At 41.8% G+C, this 14,481-nt stretch overlaps 1 protein-coding gene across 8 annotated transcripts in view; it reads right to left on the bottom strand.

The window, feature by feature from the left end:
* The window catches only part of RIC3 (RIC3 acetylcholine receptor chaperone), a 94,384-nt gene extending 80,523 nt beyond the window's left edge, over nt 1-13,861 (bottom strand). For 6 of the 8 annotated variants that reach the window (XR_013156801.1, XM_077113885.1, XM_077113884.1 and 3 more), the window contains exon 1: nt 13,675-13,861. Coding sequence is in view for 5 of the 8 variants with exons in the window: in XM_077113885.1 (XP_076970000.1) it covers nt 13,675-13,795 (121 nt within the window). In the remaining 3 variants the exon portion in view is untranslated. Of the gene's footprint in view, nt 1-13,353; nt 13,594-13,674 lie in introns of those variants that run through there. The other 2 variants (XM_077113886.1, XM_077113887.1) reach the window with 2 other exon arrangements.
* Between the last annotated feature and the right edge of the window lie 620 nt (nt 13,862-14,481).

Raw genomic sequence — 14,481 nt, forward strand, 5'->3', positions numbered from 1 at the left:
AATAAATTCAGCAAAGTGGTGGGATACAAGATTAATGTACAAAAGTCAGTAATGTTTCTATATACAAATAATGATCTATCTGAGAAGACAATTAAGGAAAAAATCCAATCAAAATAGTAACCAAAAGAATCAAGATTCTGGAAATAAGCTTAACCAGGGACGTCAAGCACTTATCCACAGAAAACTACAAAACATTGCTAAAAGAAATATAAAAATAACCTAAATAGATGGAAAGACATTCTGTGATCATGGGTAGGAAGGCTGAATGTCTTTAAGATGTCAATTCTACCCAAATTCATCTACAGATTCAATGTAAAACCAATCAAAATTCCAACAACCTACTTTGAAGACTTGGAAAAACTGGTTATCAAATTTATTTTGATGGGAAAGAGACCTCAAATAGCTAAAGATAGCCTAAAAAGGACGAGCGATGTGAGAGGACTAATACTTCCTGACTTGAAAGCTTATTATAAAGCCACAGTGGTCTAAACAGCATGGTACTGGCCCAAAGATAGAAGTACTGACCAAAAGAATCTAATTGAGAGCATGGAGATAGTCCACCACGTCTATGGTCAACTGATCTTCGACAGACCTCCCAAATCCACTGAACTGGGACAGAACAGTCTTTTCAATAAATGGTCATGGAAGAACTGGATATCAATAGCCAAAAGAATGAAAGAGGATTCCAAACTTATACCCTATACAAAAATTAACTAAAAATGGATCAAATGCCTAAATATAAGAGCTAGTACCATAAAACATGTAGAAGAAAATATAGGGAAACATTCTCAAGACCTAGTAATAGGAGGTAGCTTCTTAAATTACACCCAAAGCACAAGCAATGAAAGAGAACAGATAAATGAGAACTCAAAATCAAACACTTTTGTGCCTCAAAGGACTTTGTCAGAAAGGTGAAGAGGTAGGCAACCTGATGGGAGAAAATATGTGGAAACCACATATCAAATAAAGGTTTGATATCCTGTGTGCAAAAACAAATTATACAACTCAACAACAAAGAACACACAACCGAATTATAAAATGGGCAGAGGATATGAATAGACACTTGTCTGAAGAGCAAATGCAAATGGCTAAAAAGTACATCAAGAGATGCCCATCTTCATTAGCTATAAGGGAAATGCAAGACTACAATGAAATATACTTCACGCCTGTAAGAATGACTGTTATTAAACAGAAAACTATAAATGTTGGAGAGGATGTAGAGAAATTGGAACACTTATTCATTGTTGGTGGGTGTGGAGAGCCGCCTCCCGGGTTGGGCCTAGTGGTCGCGCTGCAGCCTGCTCTAGAGTTCCCCCCGCCCATCGAGTGAGTCAAGATGGCGCCCGCATCCTGTTTCCGCGTATGACGTACGCGCCCACCAACCCTATCTTCCAATCACCTCTGTATACGTGGCACTAACCTATTGGGTTTGGGCACAGTATATAAGAGGTTACCCGGACAGGGTGGGTGGAGACGACCCACAGGGAGCCGTACCTGACGGCCGCATAGAGGTTGCTCCCCCGTGGGGTATTTTAGCCCACGCGGAACCTGTTACAAAGAATGCAAGCTTAGCTCCAGTAAAAGTCTGTGCTCACAACTGCTACGTGTCTTGGATCTGTGTTTCTCACCAGCGCGGATTTGTCTGCGTCTCTCTGTCTCTCCTCATTGTCTCACCCGCCGGCCGGGGGCTTGACGCTGAGCGAGAAGTCGCGGACAAGTGGTGGCCCGTACGGGGAACCCTTCTGCTGCCTTTCCCCGAGCTGGTGAGGACGTGCTTCTTGAGTTCGCAGCGGACTTCCCGCGCTTGATCACCGCGAGAAGGTGAGTACTTCTTATTACGTGAGAGTTAAGGCCCGCGGGCTTTCAGGTAGCCCCGGGGACTCGGAAGAGCTCTCCGAGTGATTAAAGTACAGTGCCGACTGCAAGCATGGGGCAGTCAGGAAGTTTACCTTTATTACCCCCTTTAAAAACCCTTTTGAAGCAGCGGGGCATCTCGGTTAGGAAGAGTTCCCTCCTGCGGTTCTTAGACGATGTTGCTGCTTTTGCACCTTGGTTCCCCCAGACCGGGAGTCTTAGTTTGCCTTCTTGGATAAAGCTTGGCAGAGACATAGACAGGGCGCGCCGTACAGGCTTGTGCATGGACCCGATCCTAGTCCCTGTCTGGGAGGCCGTCCGCGCCTGTCTTGAGGCAGAGGTTGCTACAGGCCTCGGTCCGCCCCTTGCCCTGCAGCAGGCACGGCGCGCGTTTCAGGAAGCTCAGTCGGTCTCGTCTGCAGACGGCTCCTGTAAAAGTGAGCCGTCAATTCATAAACCGTCCAAGCCAAACAACAGTTCAGACACCTCTGATTCTGAGTCAGATAGCGGTGAGACCGAAGGTGCGGATGCGCCTCCGCTGATCGATTGGGGGAGGCCCCCTGTCTCGCCCACGCAGCCCTCCGCCCCGCCAGTGGTCATTGCAGGGGCGCGGCGGCTTCCGGTGAATGGTTTTGGTGATCTCGCCAAAAACCCTCACCACGGGCTCCCTCTGGTGGCCGAATCAGGTAATTACAGTGGCTGCTCTCCAACTTCTAAGCGCTTGTTAAAAGGAATGGGATATGTCCCCGGCAAAGGCTTAGGAGCCTCATTGCACGGGTGCGCAAGGCCTATACAAGCTGTCTCCAATTCTGACAGACGAGGCCTGGGTTTTTCCTAGGGGCCACTGAGGGGAGACTCCCACCCACACCTATAAAACTAAAGTGGAAGACCAGTACCCCGGTGTGGGTGCCTCAGTGGCCCTTACCAAAAGAAAAGCTGTCAGCATTGCATACTCTAGTGTCTATACAGCTAAAAGAGAGCCATATCATTCCCTCCACATCGCCTTGGAACACACCCGTATTTGTCATAAAGAAAAAATCAGGCAGATGGAGATTGTTACATGATTTAAGAGCCATTAATAATTGCATGGAGTCCTTAGGACCTGTTCAGATGGGGTTGCCCCTTCTCTCAGCTCTGCCAGAGCATTGGTCTATTTTCATCTTAGATATCAAACACTTACTAAAGAAACAGAAAGGGGGAATAGGTCACGGCCTGTCCCCAAAGGCTCAACTGTCTGTAGCCTTATTTACATATAATTTTTTAAATGAAAATTCACTAGGAATGACACCTTCTCTTCAGCACACTACTCCGAGTCCTCCACATAGAGGTCTAGTCCGTTGGAAGGATGTCCTGTCAGGACAATGGCAAGGCCCTGACACAGTGCTCAGCTGGGCCAGAGGCTCTGTTTGTGTTTTTCCCCAGGAGCCAGGACGTCAACCAGTGTGGGTTCCGGAAAGACTGGTGAGAACCGTGACATCGCCCGAGGAGGCCACGGAGCTGTTGCCTAAAAAACCAACAAGCCTTCAACCTGAACCATCAGATCAGGCCTCCAACTCTGCTGATGACGGCGGCGACTGACGAGATAGCAACGAAAGCGCCGGTCACCCTTCGATTGTTTAGAAGGGGGACCAGTTTTAATAACCCCCGTTGCCTTCGACCTTTCCAAACTGGGCGAGACTGTACAAAGTCTGTGGAACCGAGTCACCTCATAGTTCTCTTGGCCCAATTTGACTACTTGGATTCTCGTAGCAGTGGGACTATTAGTGGGATTAGTCACTGTTAAATGCTTGTTAGAACGCTTGTTCCAGACACAGCAGCAATTACGTGTCACTACCATGTTGGCTATGTCACTCGCCCCTGATGCTCCTGGCAACGACCGTCCCGCTGCCCGGTCCTTCCCCTCACTGTATGGTCCATCCCGGCCACTCAGGGCGGGGCGCTCGAAAACAGGATCTGCTGCAAAGCCCATGGCCGTGTCCCGGGTGTAAAAGGCGGCACCAGAAGTCATAATTTTTGTCTAAAGGATGATCTCTAAGGCAGAGTCACGGTCCTGGCCAGACTAGACTCCGGCCATTGCACAGAGACATCTAGTGACACTCTCGACTCTGGTTGCCGCTCTCCTGAGCCCCGCTTAGCCCAGTTGCGAGGCGAAGCACTGCAGGGAGAGTCACGTGGTTTCCAGTTCACGGGCTCTCCGGTCTCTATATGAGGAGGCATTCTGGTTGGTGCCTAGCAAGCCTAGTCCAGACTCCCCAAAGCACCAAAACAAGTAGTGGGCTAATCAAGCTCACGGGAGCTCACTCATCAATGGAGACACTGGGTCTAAGAAAGGGTCTACGGACCAAAAATAATAAAAAAGGGGGAGATGTGGAGAGCCGCCTCCCGGGTTGGGCCTAGTGGTCGCGCTGCAGCCTGCTCTAGAGTTCCCCCCGCCCATCGAGTGAGTCAAGATGGCGCCCGCATCCTGTTTCCGCGTATGACGTACGCGCCCACCAACCCTATCTTCCAATCACCTCTGTATACGTGGCACTAACCTATTGGGTTTGGGCACAGTATATAAGAGGTTACCCGGACAGGGTGGGTGGAGACGACCCACAGGGAGCCGTACCTGACGGCCGCATAGAGGTTGCTCCCCCGTGGGGTATTTTAGCCCACGCGGAACCTGTTACAAAGAATGCAAGCTTAGCTCCAGTAAAAGTCTGTGCTCACAACCGTTGCGTGCCTCGAACCCGTGTTTATCACTCGAGTCGGTTTGCCTGCGTCCGTCTCTTTCTCCCCTCCTGTTCCCTTCGCCGGCCGGGGATCAGAAGCCGAACGAGACGGCTGCGGACAGGTGGGAATGTATAATGATACAGCCACTGCAGAAAACAGTTTGGACATTCTGCAGAAAACTAAATATTGAGTTGGCCTATGACCAGGCAATACCAATACTTGGTAAATATCTAGAAGAGCTGAAAGCAGTTATTTGAACAGATATTTGCACATTGATGTTCACAATGGCACTATCCACAACTGCCAAAAGATGGAAGCAATCCAAAGTGCCCATCAACAGACAAGTGGATAAATAAAATGTAGTCTGTACATACGATGGAATAAGAAGCAGCAAGAGGAAATGAAGTTCCTAAGCATATGACAACAAGGATGAACCTTGAGGATATAATGCTGAGTGAAATAAATCAGACACAAAAGGATAAATACTGTGATTTCACTATTATGAGACTGGTAAAGATAATCTCAGAGGTTTACACTGCAGAATACAGGTGACCTAGAGATATACAAAAATTAGAAGCAGGGGAAAGGTCACCCAATGAGGTTGAATTTAAATGTAAGGGAATGGAGAGAAGCAATGCTAACTAATTACTGGGGATATAAGTAACATTGCCATATTCAAGGTGAATATGACTGAGAAGGGGATGTACAGTGCCATGTATCCTACTGATTAACTCTATGATTATAAATTAGTTCTCACATGAACTACTTCAAAGGTTTGATCTCACACAAAGAGTCAATAATAGAGGGGTATAGGAGAAAATATAAAATAGCATACTATGGCTTACAGTTAACAGGAAGATAGCAACAGTACCTGCAGCAATACTAAGGGTAAACAATCAGTGTGAGGGACAAGAGACTAAGGAAGTTTTGATTTGATATTGGTGACACTATCTTTATCAGTTCTTTGTCTCACTGGACCAATGAATACCATCAAAATTCAGAGCGCTGCTGAAGGTACAACCAAGGAAGACACTGTAAGACATGGTTTGTTTATTTTGGACATTACCCATGATGATCAATGGATAGAGGGAGCCAAAGGATACAATGACTGAAAAGCCAACCAACAAACTGTGATGTATATAAATGATGGAATATTGTGCAGCTACAAAAAGGAATGACATTGTGAGGCATGCAATGAACTGAATGAAACTTGGAGACAATGTGTTGTGCAAAACAAGCCAGGAATAAAAGGACAATATGTTGTGCAAAATAAGCCAGGAACAATAAGCTATGGTCTTTTTCAGAAAACAATAAGAAAACTGTAGCCTAAATTGCAAGGCCTTATAGCAGCCACACTTAAATTTGAAGTTGTAAGTATTATTCTAGACTCTGAGACACTGAACTATATATGTATGAGCTGGTATTTCCCTGAAACTCTGAATACGTCTGAAACACCTAAGACTCAGAGCTGGAGTTCTGCAGCTCTGAAAGTCAGCACTGCTACATAAAATAACAGTTAAAATAATGGAGAAAGAGACTAGGCTTCAATTAGAGATAAAAACGAAGCCAATCTGGCTAGGACTAAGGTAAATCAAAATACAGGGTGAAAGATGACAGTGTATGTACTTTAGAGCTTTACCTACTGCATGAGACCAAAGGCAGAGAGGTTTATTGTATCTAGAAACTAAATTTTCTTAACACATAATATAAATCAACCTTCTGGATAGCTCATTTAAACAACCCAAACACATGGACCCCAGAAAGGGAACAAGGCCTTGTAATTCTGTATAGCTTAATATAGTACCTGGAGATAGCCTAGACTATGGTAGATATTGACAGAATCCCCTGAGGGACCAGAATAAAAAATACGGAACTATTAGACTTTACCACCTGAGAAACAACTGGTACTCTCTCAAATACGGGGACTCCCAGGAAAATAGGCCAAGCCCTGATTCTGAGGCCTACTCTTATGAAACTTGTTTCTATTAATGGAGAAGCTAAAACTATCTATAACAAGGCCTAAGACTTGCTTCTAGGAAATCTCTTTTGTTCTTCAGATGTAGCCTCTCTCTCTCTCTCTCTCTCTCTAAGCCCAACTCTGCAAGAAAAATCAGTATCCTCCCTATGTCAGACATGACATTCAGGGGTGAAAATCTCCCTGACAACATGGGACATGAATCCCAGGGATGAGTCTGGCCCTGGCACTAGGGGATCGACAATGCATTCTTGACCAAAAGGGAGAAAAGAAGTGTAACAAAATAAGGCATCAGTGGCTAAGAGAGTTTAAATAGCGTGAAGTGGTTATTCTGGAGGCTACTCTTAGGCAAGTGTCAACTAGATATTGCTAATTGCCTTGTTTTGCCAAACCCCAACCAATATTATTCCTGTTAACTCTTAAGAACACCTAGGGCTCTAACTGAGATTCTATAAAAGTTTCATACACTAAGTTTACTTTCTTGAAACCTATAACATCTAGAGGATGCCTAGACCAGATAAATTCTGGAACCCAGAGGGGCGCGACTCTCCAAGACTATCAGCTAATTATATCCCCCTATCTTTTACTGTCAACACCCTTTCTCAACATGAAAAAGTTAGAATGGACATTCCCCCAAAATCCTATAGATTGGGAGAAGGATCAGAGGAGGAGAAGTTAAAACAGACAAAAGAGAATTTAACAAATAAGTATGACTGCTAAATCACTATATTGACAATTTATGTTAGCCTCCAGTGTTTTGGAGCAGCTAGAAGGAAAAACCTGCAATCACAGAAAGGTAACCCATAATAAATTCTAAAATCTAGTCTGTAACTTACTGTTAAATGTTCTTTGAAAATTACTGCTTTTTCTTTCTTTTTTCTGTACATATATTTTACAGTACAAAACATTAAAAAATTATAATACAAAACATTAGAAAGAAAAGCATTTGCCAAACTTCAACACCGCTCCATGATAAAAATACTCAACTAACTAGGTATCTTGGGAAAGTTTTCTCTCTAAGATCCAGAACAAGACAAGGACGTCCTCTCTCACCACTTCTTTTCAAACTACTGAGATTTTAGCTAGAGAAATTGGGCAAGAAAAATTAAATTCAAAAAACATTCAGATGGAAAAGAAGAAGTAAAACCATCTCTATTTGCAAATGACAATCACGTATATAGAGAATTACAAGAAATCAACAAAATAACTTATAGTTAATAAACAAGTCCAACAAAGTGGCAGGATAAAAGATCAATATAGAAAAATTAATTGCATTTCTATTAATTGTATTTCACTAGCAATGAACAACCTGAAAATGAAATTAATTCAGTTTACAATAGTATCAAAAAGAATGAAATATTTAGATATAAATTTAACAAAAGTAGTAACTTTTGTTCACTGAAAATTACAACTTCTTTGAAAAACATTTAAGACCTAAATAATAAAAAGATACCCTGTGTCCAAAGACTGAAAGACAACCTACTGAAAGGGAGAAAGTGTTTAAAAATCATATATCTAGTGTCCAAAATATACAAAGAACTCTTACAAATTAATAATAAGAGAAATAACCCCATTAAAAATGGGCAAAGGATGTAACTAGACATTTTTCCAAAGAAGACAGAAACTGGCCAATAAAAACATGAGAAGATGCTCAACATCATTAGTCATTATCGAAATGCAAATCAAAACCAGAACACCCACTAGGATAGTTATTATTTTAAAAAATGGAGAATAAGAAGTGTTGACGAGGACATAAAAAGACTGGAATCCTCATGTACTGCTGGTGGGAATGTAAAATGGTGCACCCGCTGTAGAAAAAAGCAAAAGAATTGAAAGCATGGACTTGTACACCATTTTCATAGAAGCCAGGCTATTCACAATAGCCAAAAGGTATAAACAAAGTACCCACTGACAGATGAAGATACAAACAAATGTATATATACGCAATACGTGGGGGATTCAATCACGTATCACACAAAAGGCATATTCAGGTCCCAATCTCTGGTCCTGTGAGTGTGAACCCATTTGTAAATACAATCTTTGAAGATGTAATTAGTTAAAGTGTGCCCAAGCTCAATGAGAGTAGACCTTAATCCAATATGGCTCAAGTTCTTATAAGCAAAGGAATTTGGACCCAGAAGAAGACATGGGGAGCAGCCAGAGAAGAAGCCACCATGTGCACTGCCAGCTGATGGAAAAACCAAGGAACCCCAAAGACTACTGGCAACTAGAGACACTGACTCTAGGAGGAAGCAAGCCTTCCAGCCTGTGAAATAGGCAAGCCAATAAATTCCTGTTGTTCAGCCAACCATTGCATAGTATTTGTTTAAGGAGCTGGGAAACTAACATGCAATGGAATATAATTCAGCTATAAAAAGGAATAAAGTTCTGATACATACTACAATACGGATGAACCATGAATATACTATCCTAGGTAAAACAAGCCAGACACAAAAGGACAAATGTTGTATGATTCCACTTATATGAAATATCTAGAATAAGCAAATTCACAGAAACATAAAGCAGATTAGAGGCAACCAGGGGAGGTGGGGGAAATGGGGAGTTATTGCTTAATGGGAGCAGAGCTTCTGTTTTTGGTGATGCATAGCAGTAATGGTAATACGACTATAAACGTAATTAACGCCACTGACTGGCACACTTAAAAATGGTTAAAATGGCAAAATTTCTGTTATATATATATGTTACCACAATAAAAGAGAGTACACAGATTAGCAGTTACCAGGGATTCAGAGGTAGGGATGAATAGGTGAAACACGGGATTTTTAGGGTAGTGAAACTATTCTACGTGACACTGTAATGGCAGATGCATAACATTATGCATTTGTCAAAACTCACAGAAATGTACAATACAAAAAGCAAATCTTAATGTAAACCATGGATTGTAGTTTAAAATAATATATCAATATTGGTTCATCAATTATAATAAATATATCACACTGCAAGATATTAATGAGAGATAAAACTGTGGGTGGAGATTATATGGGAATTCTCTGTACCATCTGCTCAATTTTCTGTAAACTTAAAACTCCTCTAAAAATAAATAAAAACACACACTATGAGATACCACCTCCCAAACATTAGAACTATTACAATAAAAAAGACAGATAATAACCAGTGTGCGGTAGTTAGATTCAGTTGTCAACTTGGCCAGGTGAAGGCACCTAGTTCTGTTGCTGTGGACTTGAGCCAATGGTACATGAACCTCATCTGTTGCTAATTACATATGCAGTTGGTTAGGAGGTATGTCTGCAATGAATGACGTTTGACTTAACTGGCTGCTGCTTAAATGAGAGAGCACAACCTAGCACAGCCTAAGCAGCTCAGCATACCTCATCTCAGTACTAGCAGCTCAGCCCAGGTCTTTGGAGGTGCAGAAAGAAATCACCCCAGGGAAAGTTGTTGGAACCCAGAGGCCTGGAGAGAAGGCCAACAGAGACCATTCTGTGCCTTCCCACGTAAGAAAGAACCTCAGTGGAAAGTTAGCCGCCTTTCCTTTGAAGAACAAAATAAATCCCCTTTTATTAAAAGCCAATCCATCTCTGGTGTGTTGCATTCGGGCAGCTAGCAAACTAGAACACAGTGTTAGCAAGGATGTGGAGAAATTGGACCCTCACGCAATCCTGGTAGGAATATAAAATGGTGCAGTCACTTTGGAAAATGGTGTGGCAGTTTCTCAAAAAGCTAAACACAGAATTACTGTATGACTCAGAAATTCCACTCTTAAGTATACATGCAAGAGAAATGAAAACATGTACACCAAAAAAGCTGTACACATGTGTACATTATTTGTAATTGCTAGAAGGCAAAAAACCTAAATGTCCATCAACTGATGAATGGATAAATAAAATGTTTACATCCATACAATGGAATATTAGTCAGCCATAAAAGGGAATAAAGTACTGATACATTTGGCAAGATGGATAAACCTTGAAAGCATGCTAAGTCAAAGACAGTCACAAAAGACCACACACTGTATGACTCCATTTATATGAAGTATCCAGAACAGGGAAATCAATAGAGATAGAAAGTAGATTAGGGGTTGTCTAGGGCTGGAGGGATGATAGCAGAATTGGGAAGAAGATGTCTAAGGGGTATATGGGTTTCTTTTTAGGATGATAAAGATATTCTAAAATTATTTGTGGTAATGGCTACACAGTTCTGTGAATATACTAAAATCCATTCCCTGTATACTTTAAATGGGTGATTTGTATGGTATCTGAATTATATCTTAATAACACTGATACCAAAAAAGAGCTGCCTCCTCTATGAGACCTTTCTTGAACTCTCCCAATAAAACTGATTCATTCCTACAAAAGCATCTGCACTTTTCCTTCTTGGACTTGAGAATCTAAAACTAAGTTTTTTGCACTTATTTGTTGATATGTCTGTCCTCCTCTACTAAACTGTGGGCTCCTCAAAGTTCATTTTTCTTGGACTCCACAGTATCTGTGGGAACATAATAAATATTTGTTAAAAGACAATCTTAAAAGTTTTTTACATTTAAACATGGCTGTAAATATAATTAATGTCACAGAATGGTCCACTTAAAATGGTTAAAATGGCAACTTTTACATTATATATGTTATTACAATAAAAGAGAAGAAAAGGGACTGTGCCTGTTTCATACATGCCAATGAACAGAAATGGAAATTTTGAGGATTTTCAAATAATTAGGGCTGTCCCTTTCTTCCAAGCAGGAATTTCTGGGTTCTGCGTATTTTCTGAATTATCCTCAAATATTGGGTATATGTATAAAGAAATATGCATTTTTCTAGGGAAGAAATCCATACTTTTCATCAAATTCTCAAAGATGTATGTAACCCAAAAATGATCAGGATTTACTGCCTTAAAAATGTCCATGTACCATGGCAGCAATTTAAGTTAGCAAATTTCAGCTACTGGAATATATCATTCAAGGTAAGTTTCCACCTAGACTATACTAGTTCAGTAACCTGTAATACAAGAAGAGAATTCACAAAAATATTAGTAACTTCATAATCATAATTTCATTCACTCAAAAGTATCTTTTGACTACCCATTTAATGTCGAGTGCTGGATATGGTGGTAAACGACATATTTCCTGCCCCTGTGGAACTTACATTCTAGAAAATGGACACAAAATATATACAAGTCCCATACCAAACTCTGGAAGCTGTTCTACAACAAACTGTTGTGATGTACTTTGAAATTTACTGCTTTTTGTATATGTTAATTATCACAAAAAAGAAAAAAAAGAGAGAAGAAGTATTACAGAGAAGACAGGATTTAACAAATGAGTATGACTGCTGAATCATACTCATTTCTTTTGGTCTCCAGTGTCTTGGAGCAGGTAGAAGAAAGAATGAAAAATCATGGAATTGTGACCTATACCAAACTTTAAAATCTGTTCTATAATACTTGTTAAAATGTACTTGGAAATGTATTGCTTTTACATATATATATATATATATATATATATATACACACACACACACGCACACTGTATATATATACACACACAGTGTATATATATATACACACGTTATATTTCATAATAAAAAGTTTTATATACAAGTATATATAAACACACAAGTAAAGTAACAAAATTTCATATACTGCCTGCAATAGAGAAAATAAACAACATGATGGACTAGGGAACAATGGGTAGAAGAAAGAGATTTATTTAACTTGGGTCACAAGAGAAAGTCTTTCAGAGGAACTTACACTTGAGCTGAAATTTGAACGATCAGAAGGAAGCTGAGGAAAGAGCGCTTCAGGAATAAATAGAACAATAAATGCAAAAGCATTTATTTATTATAAAAAAAAGATGAGAACATTTAATACCAGCACTTGATTTTCAAAGGAAAGAACCATGTTTAATCTCCACTCTGTATTCTCTACAATATTCAGAAGTATCACATTCAATAGTACTTGTCAAAACAATTCAGCATAACAGGTATTCAACTCAGCAAAAACAAACAAACAAAAACATTGTTTTAGAAGGATCTTCACTGCTTAGGATCATCATGAATTTATTCTTCTCCAAAGGAGTCAATATCATTAGACAAAGTGAGTAAAACCTTTGGATTCTGTAATAAGAAAAATACAGCCAGTAAACATGTCCTAAAAATCCCTTCCAAGTCTTTACTTTTACAAACATAAAGACTAACAAACAAATTCTGTAATCAGTGTGTTCAATCTGCCCTCAACCTCTGGAGTTTAGCGCTTCGCATTTATAGTGTTTACAGTCTACGTTGTACAAATTATAGGGAAGTGGACTGCAGTTCCAAAGGAGTTGTCCAACAATTAACAAGTTGAACACCGATGGAAATGTTCCAAGACTGGTAAAATCTCACCTCAAAGAACATACAGGATAAAGTTACCAACAAAACTTTATGACCTCTAGAGAACTGTTCTAGTTCCTTCTCCCAGCCTTTGGCACCCATGCTTTTACAATCACTCATTCTGTAAAAACTCTGGAATGCAGCCAAGAGCGTGGATTATTAAACACCATTACATCATGCCAATAACACAGGATTAACGAAGAGATAAATTGTTTAAGTAAAGGAAACGTAGTGGTTTGCTCATCTCCACCTCAGAAGCTAAAATCTGAATTATTAAAACTTTCAAATTACTATTTTAAAAGGCACATAAAGAGTCCAACGCGCCGAGTGCCCTACACAAAGTTGAAATATAACAACGGATTAAAGTTAACGATACCAATTTAAACTATTTCATACAAAAACAGGACAGAAAGCGCACGCCAACCCTAAGAGGGAAACCCAACTGGGAGCCCTCCGGACTCAAAGCACCTGAAGAGATGCCTACAAGATGAACCAGTGAGTGGGCGGGGGAGAAGACAGTTGCGAGCAAAATTCATACAGGTGTGTTGAAGCGCCTAAAGGGTGCCCGTGCTTGCAGGTTAGTATTCCTGGTCCTTCCATGCAGAACATCAGGAGGGATCCGATGTCGGGTGGAAGTGGGCCGCAGTCCGCTAAGGCTTGGCATCTCCCTAACGCCGTTGCTCTCGCGCGCGTCTGGTTATTTTGCCTGGACCAGAGACCCCGGAATCACCCCTCCCTGGAGCAGCCTTCTCAGTCCTCGAGGTGCATCCGGCCCCGAGGTGCTCTTACCTTCGGGGGGCGGCGGCTCCTGACGCTTTCCGCGAGACAGGAAGGCCTTGGGGAGTAGCAGCGACACAGCCAGGACGAGTCCCGAGACCAAAGCCACCTTCTGCACCGTAGAGTACGCCATCGCCGCTTGCAGTCGTAGCAAAGAACAGGCTCAAGCTGGAACCGGAACCGGAACCGCAATCTCAGCGCCGGAACCGCAATCTCAGCGCCGGATGCAGCCCGCGACCGAACCTCAGGCTGCGCGGACGGCGCCACGCGAGGGACAAGTGCGTGGCGCGCCCGCTGTTTGACTCCCGCGGGGCTAACCGAAGCAGAAAATCGTACTGGGCCCTGCTGTTTACACAAACTAGAAACTCCTTTTCCTGTCTCTCCGCATCCATCTGTCACCAAGTCCTGTGCATTCTACCGCCTAAACATCTGAAAGTCCTGCTCTTTTCTACATCCCCACTTAACACCGCCCAATCACCACCCGCCACTAGTCTGCCATCAATTTGCTGATTATCCCAACGAGTCTACTGGTCTAGCTTCCACTCTTGCCCCTCACATGCATTTCCCATCTGCAGCCAGAGGCGATCATTCTGAAACGAGTATCTAATGATCTCTCTCCACGGCTTATAGCCTTCCAGTAACTCCCCATTATCCTCAGAACAGCAAACTCTTCTACATGACCTTCAGGCCCTCCCTGATCTGGCTCTAAGCAATGCTCCGTCCAGACTGGCTGATTTGCTATTTCTCTAGCATATTACTTGCTTTTAGAGCATCTTTACTCTTCCTGTTCCCTCTGCCTGGAAAGTCCCTCATGCCTGG

Source organism: Tamandua tetradactyla, chromosome 8 (assembly GCF_023851605.1).
Source record: "Tamandua tetradactyla isolate mTamTet1 chromosome 8, mTamTet1.pri, whole genome shotgun sequence".
In the NCBI taxonomy this organism is placed as follows: domain Eukaryota; kingdom Metazoa; phylum Chordata; class Mammalia; order Pilosa; family Myrmecophagidae; genus Tamandua; species Tamandua tetradactyla.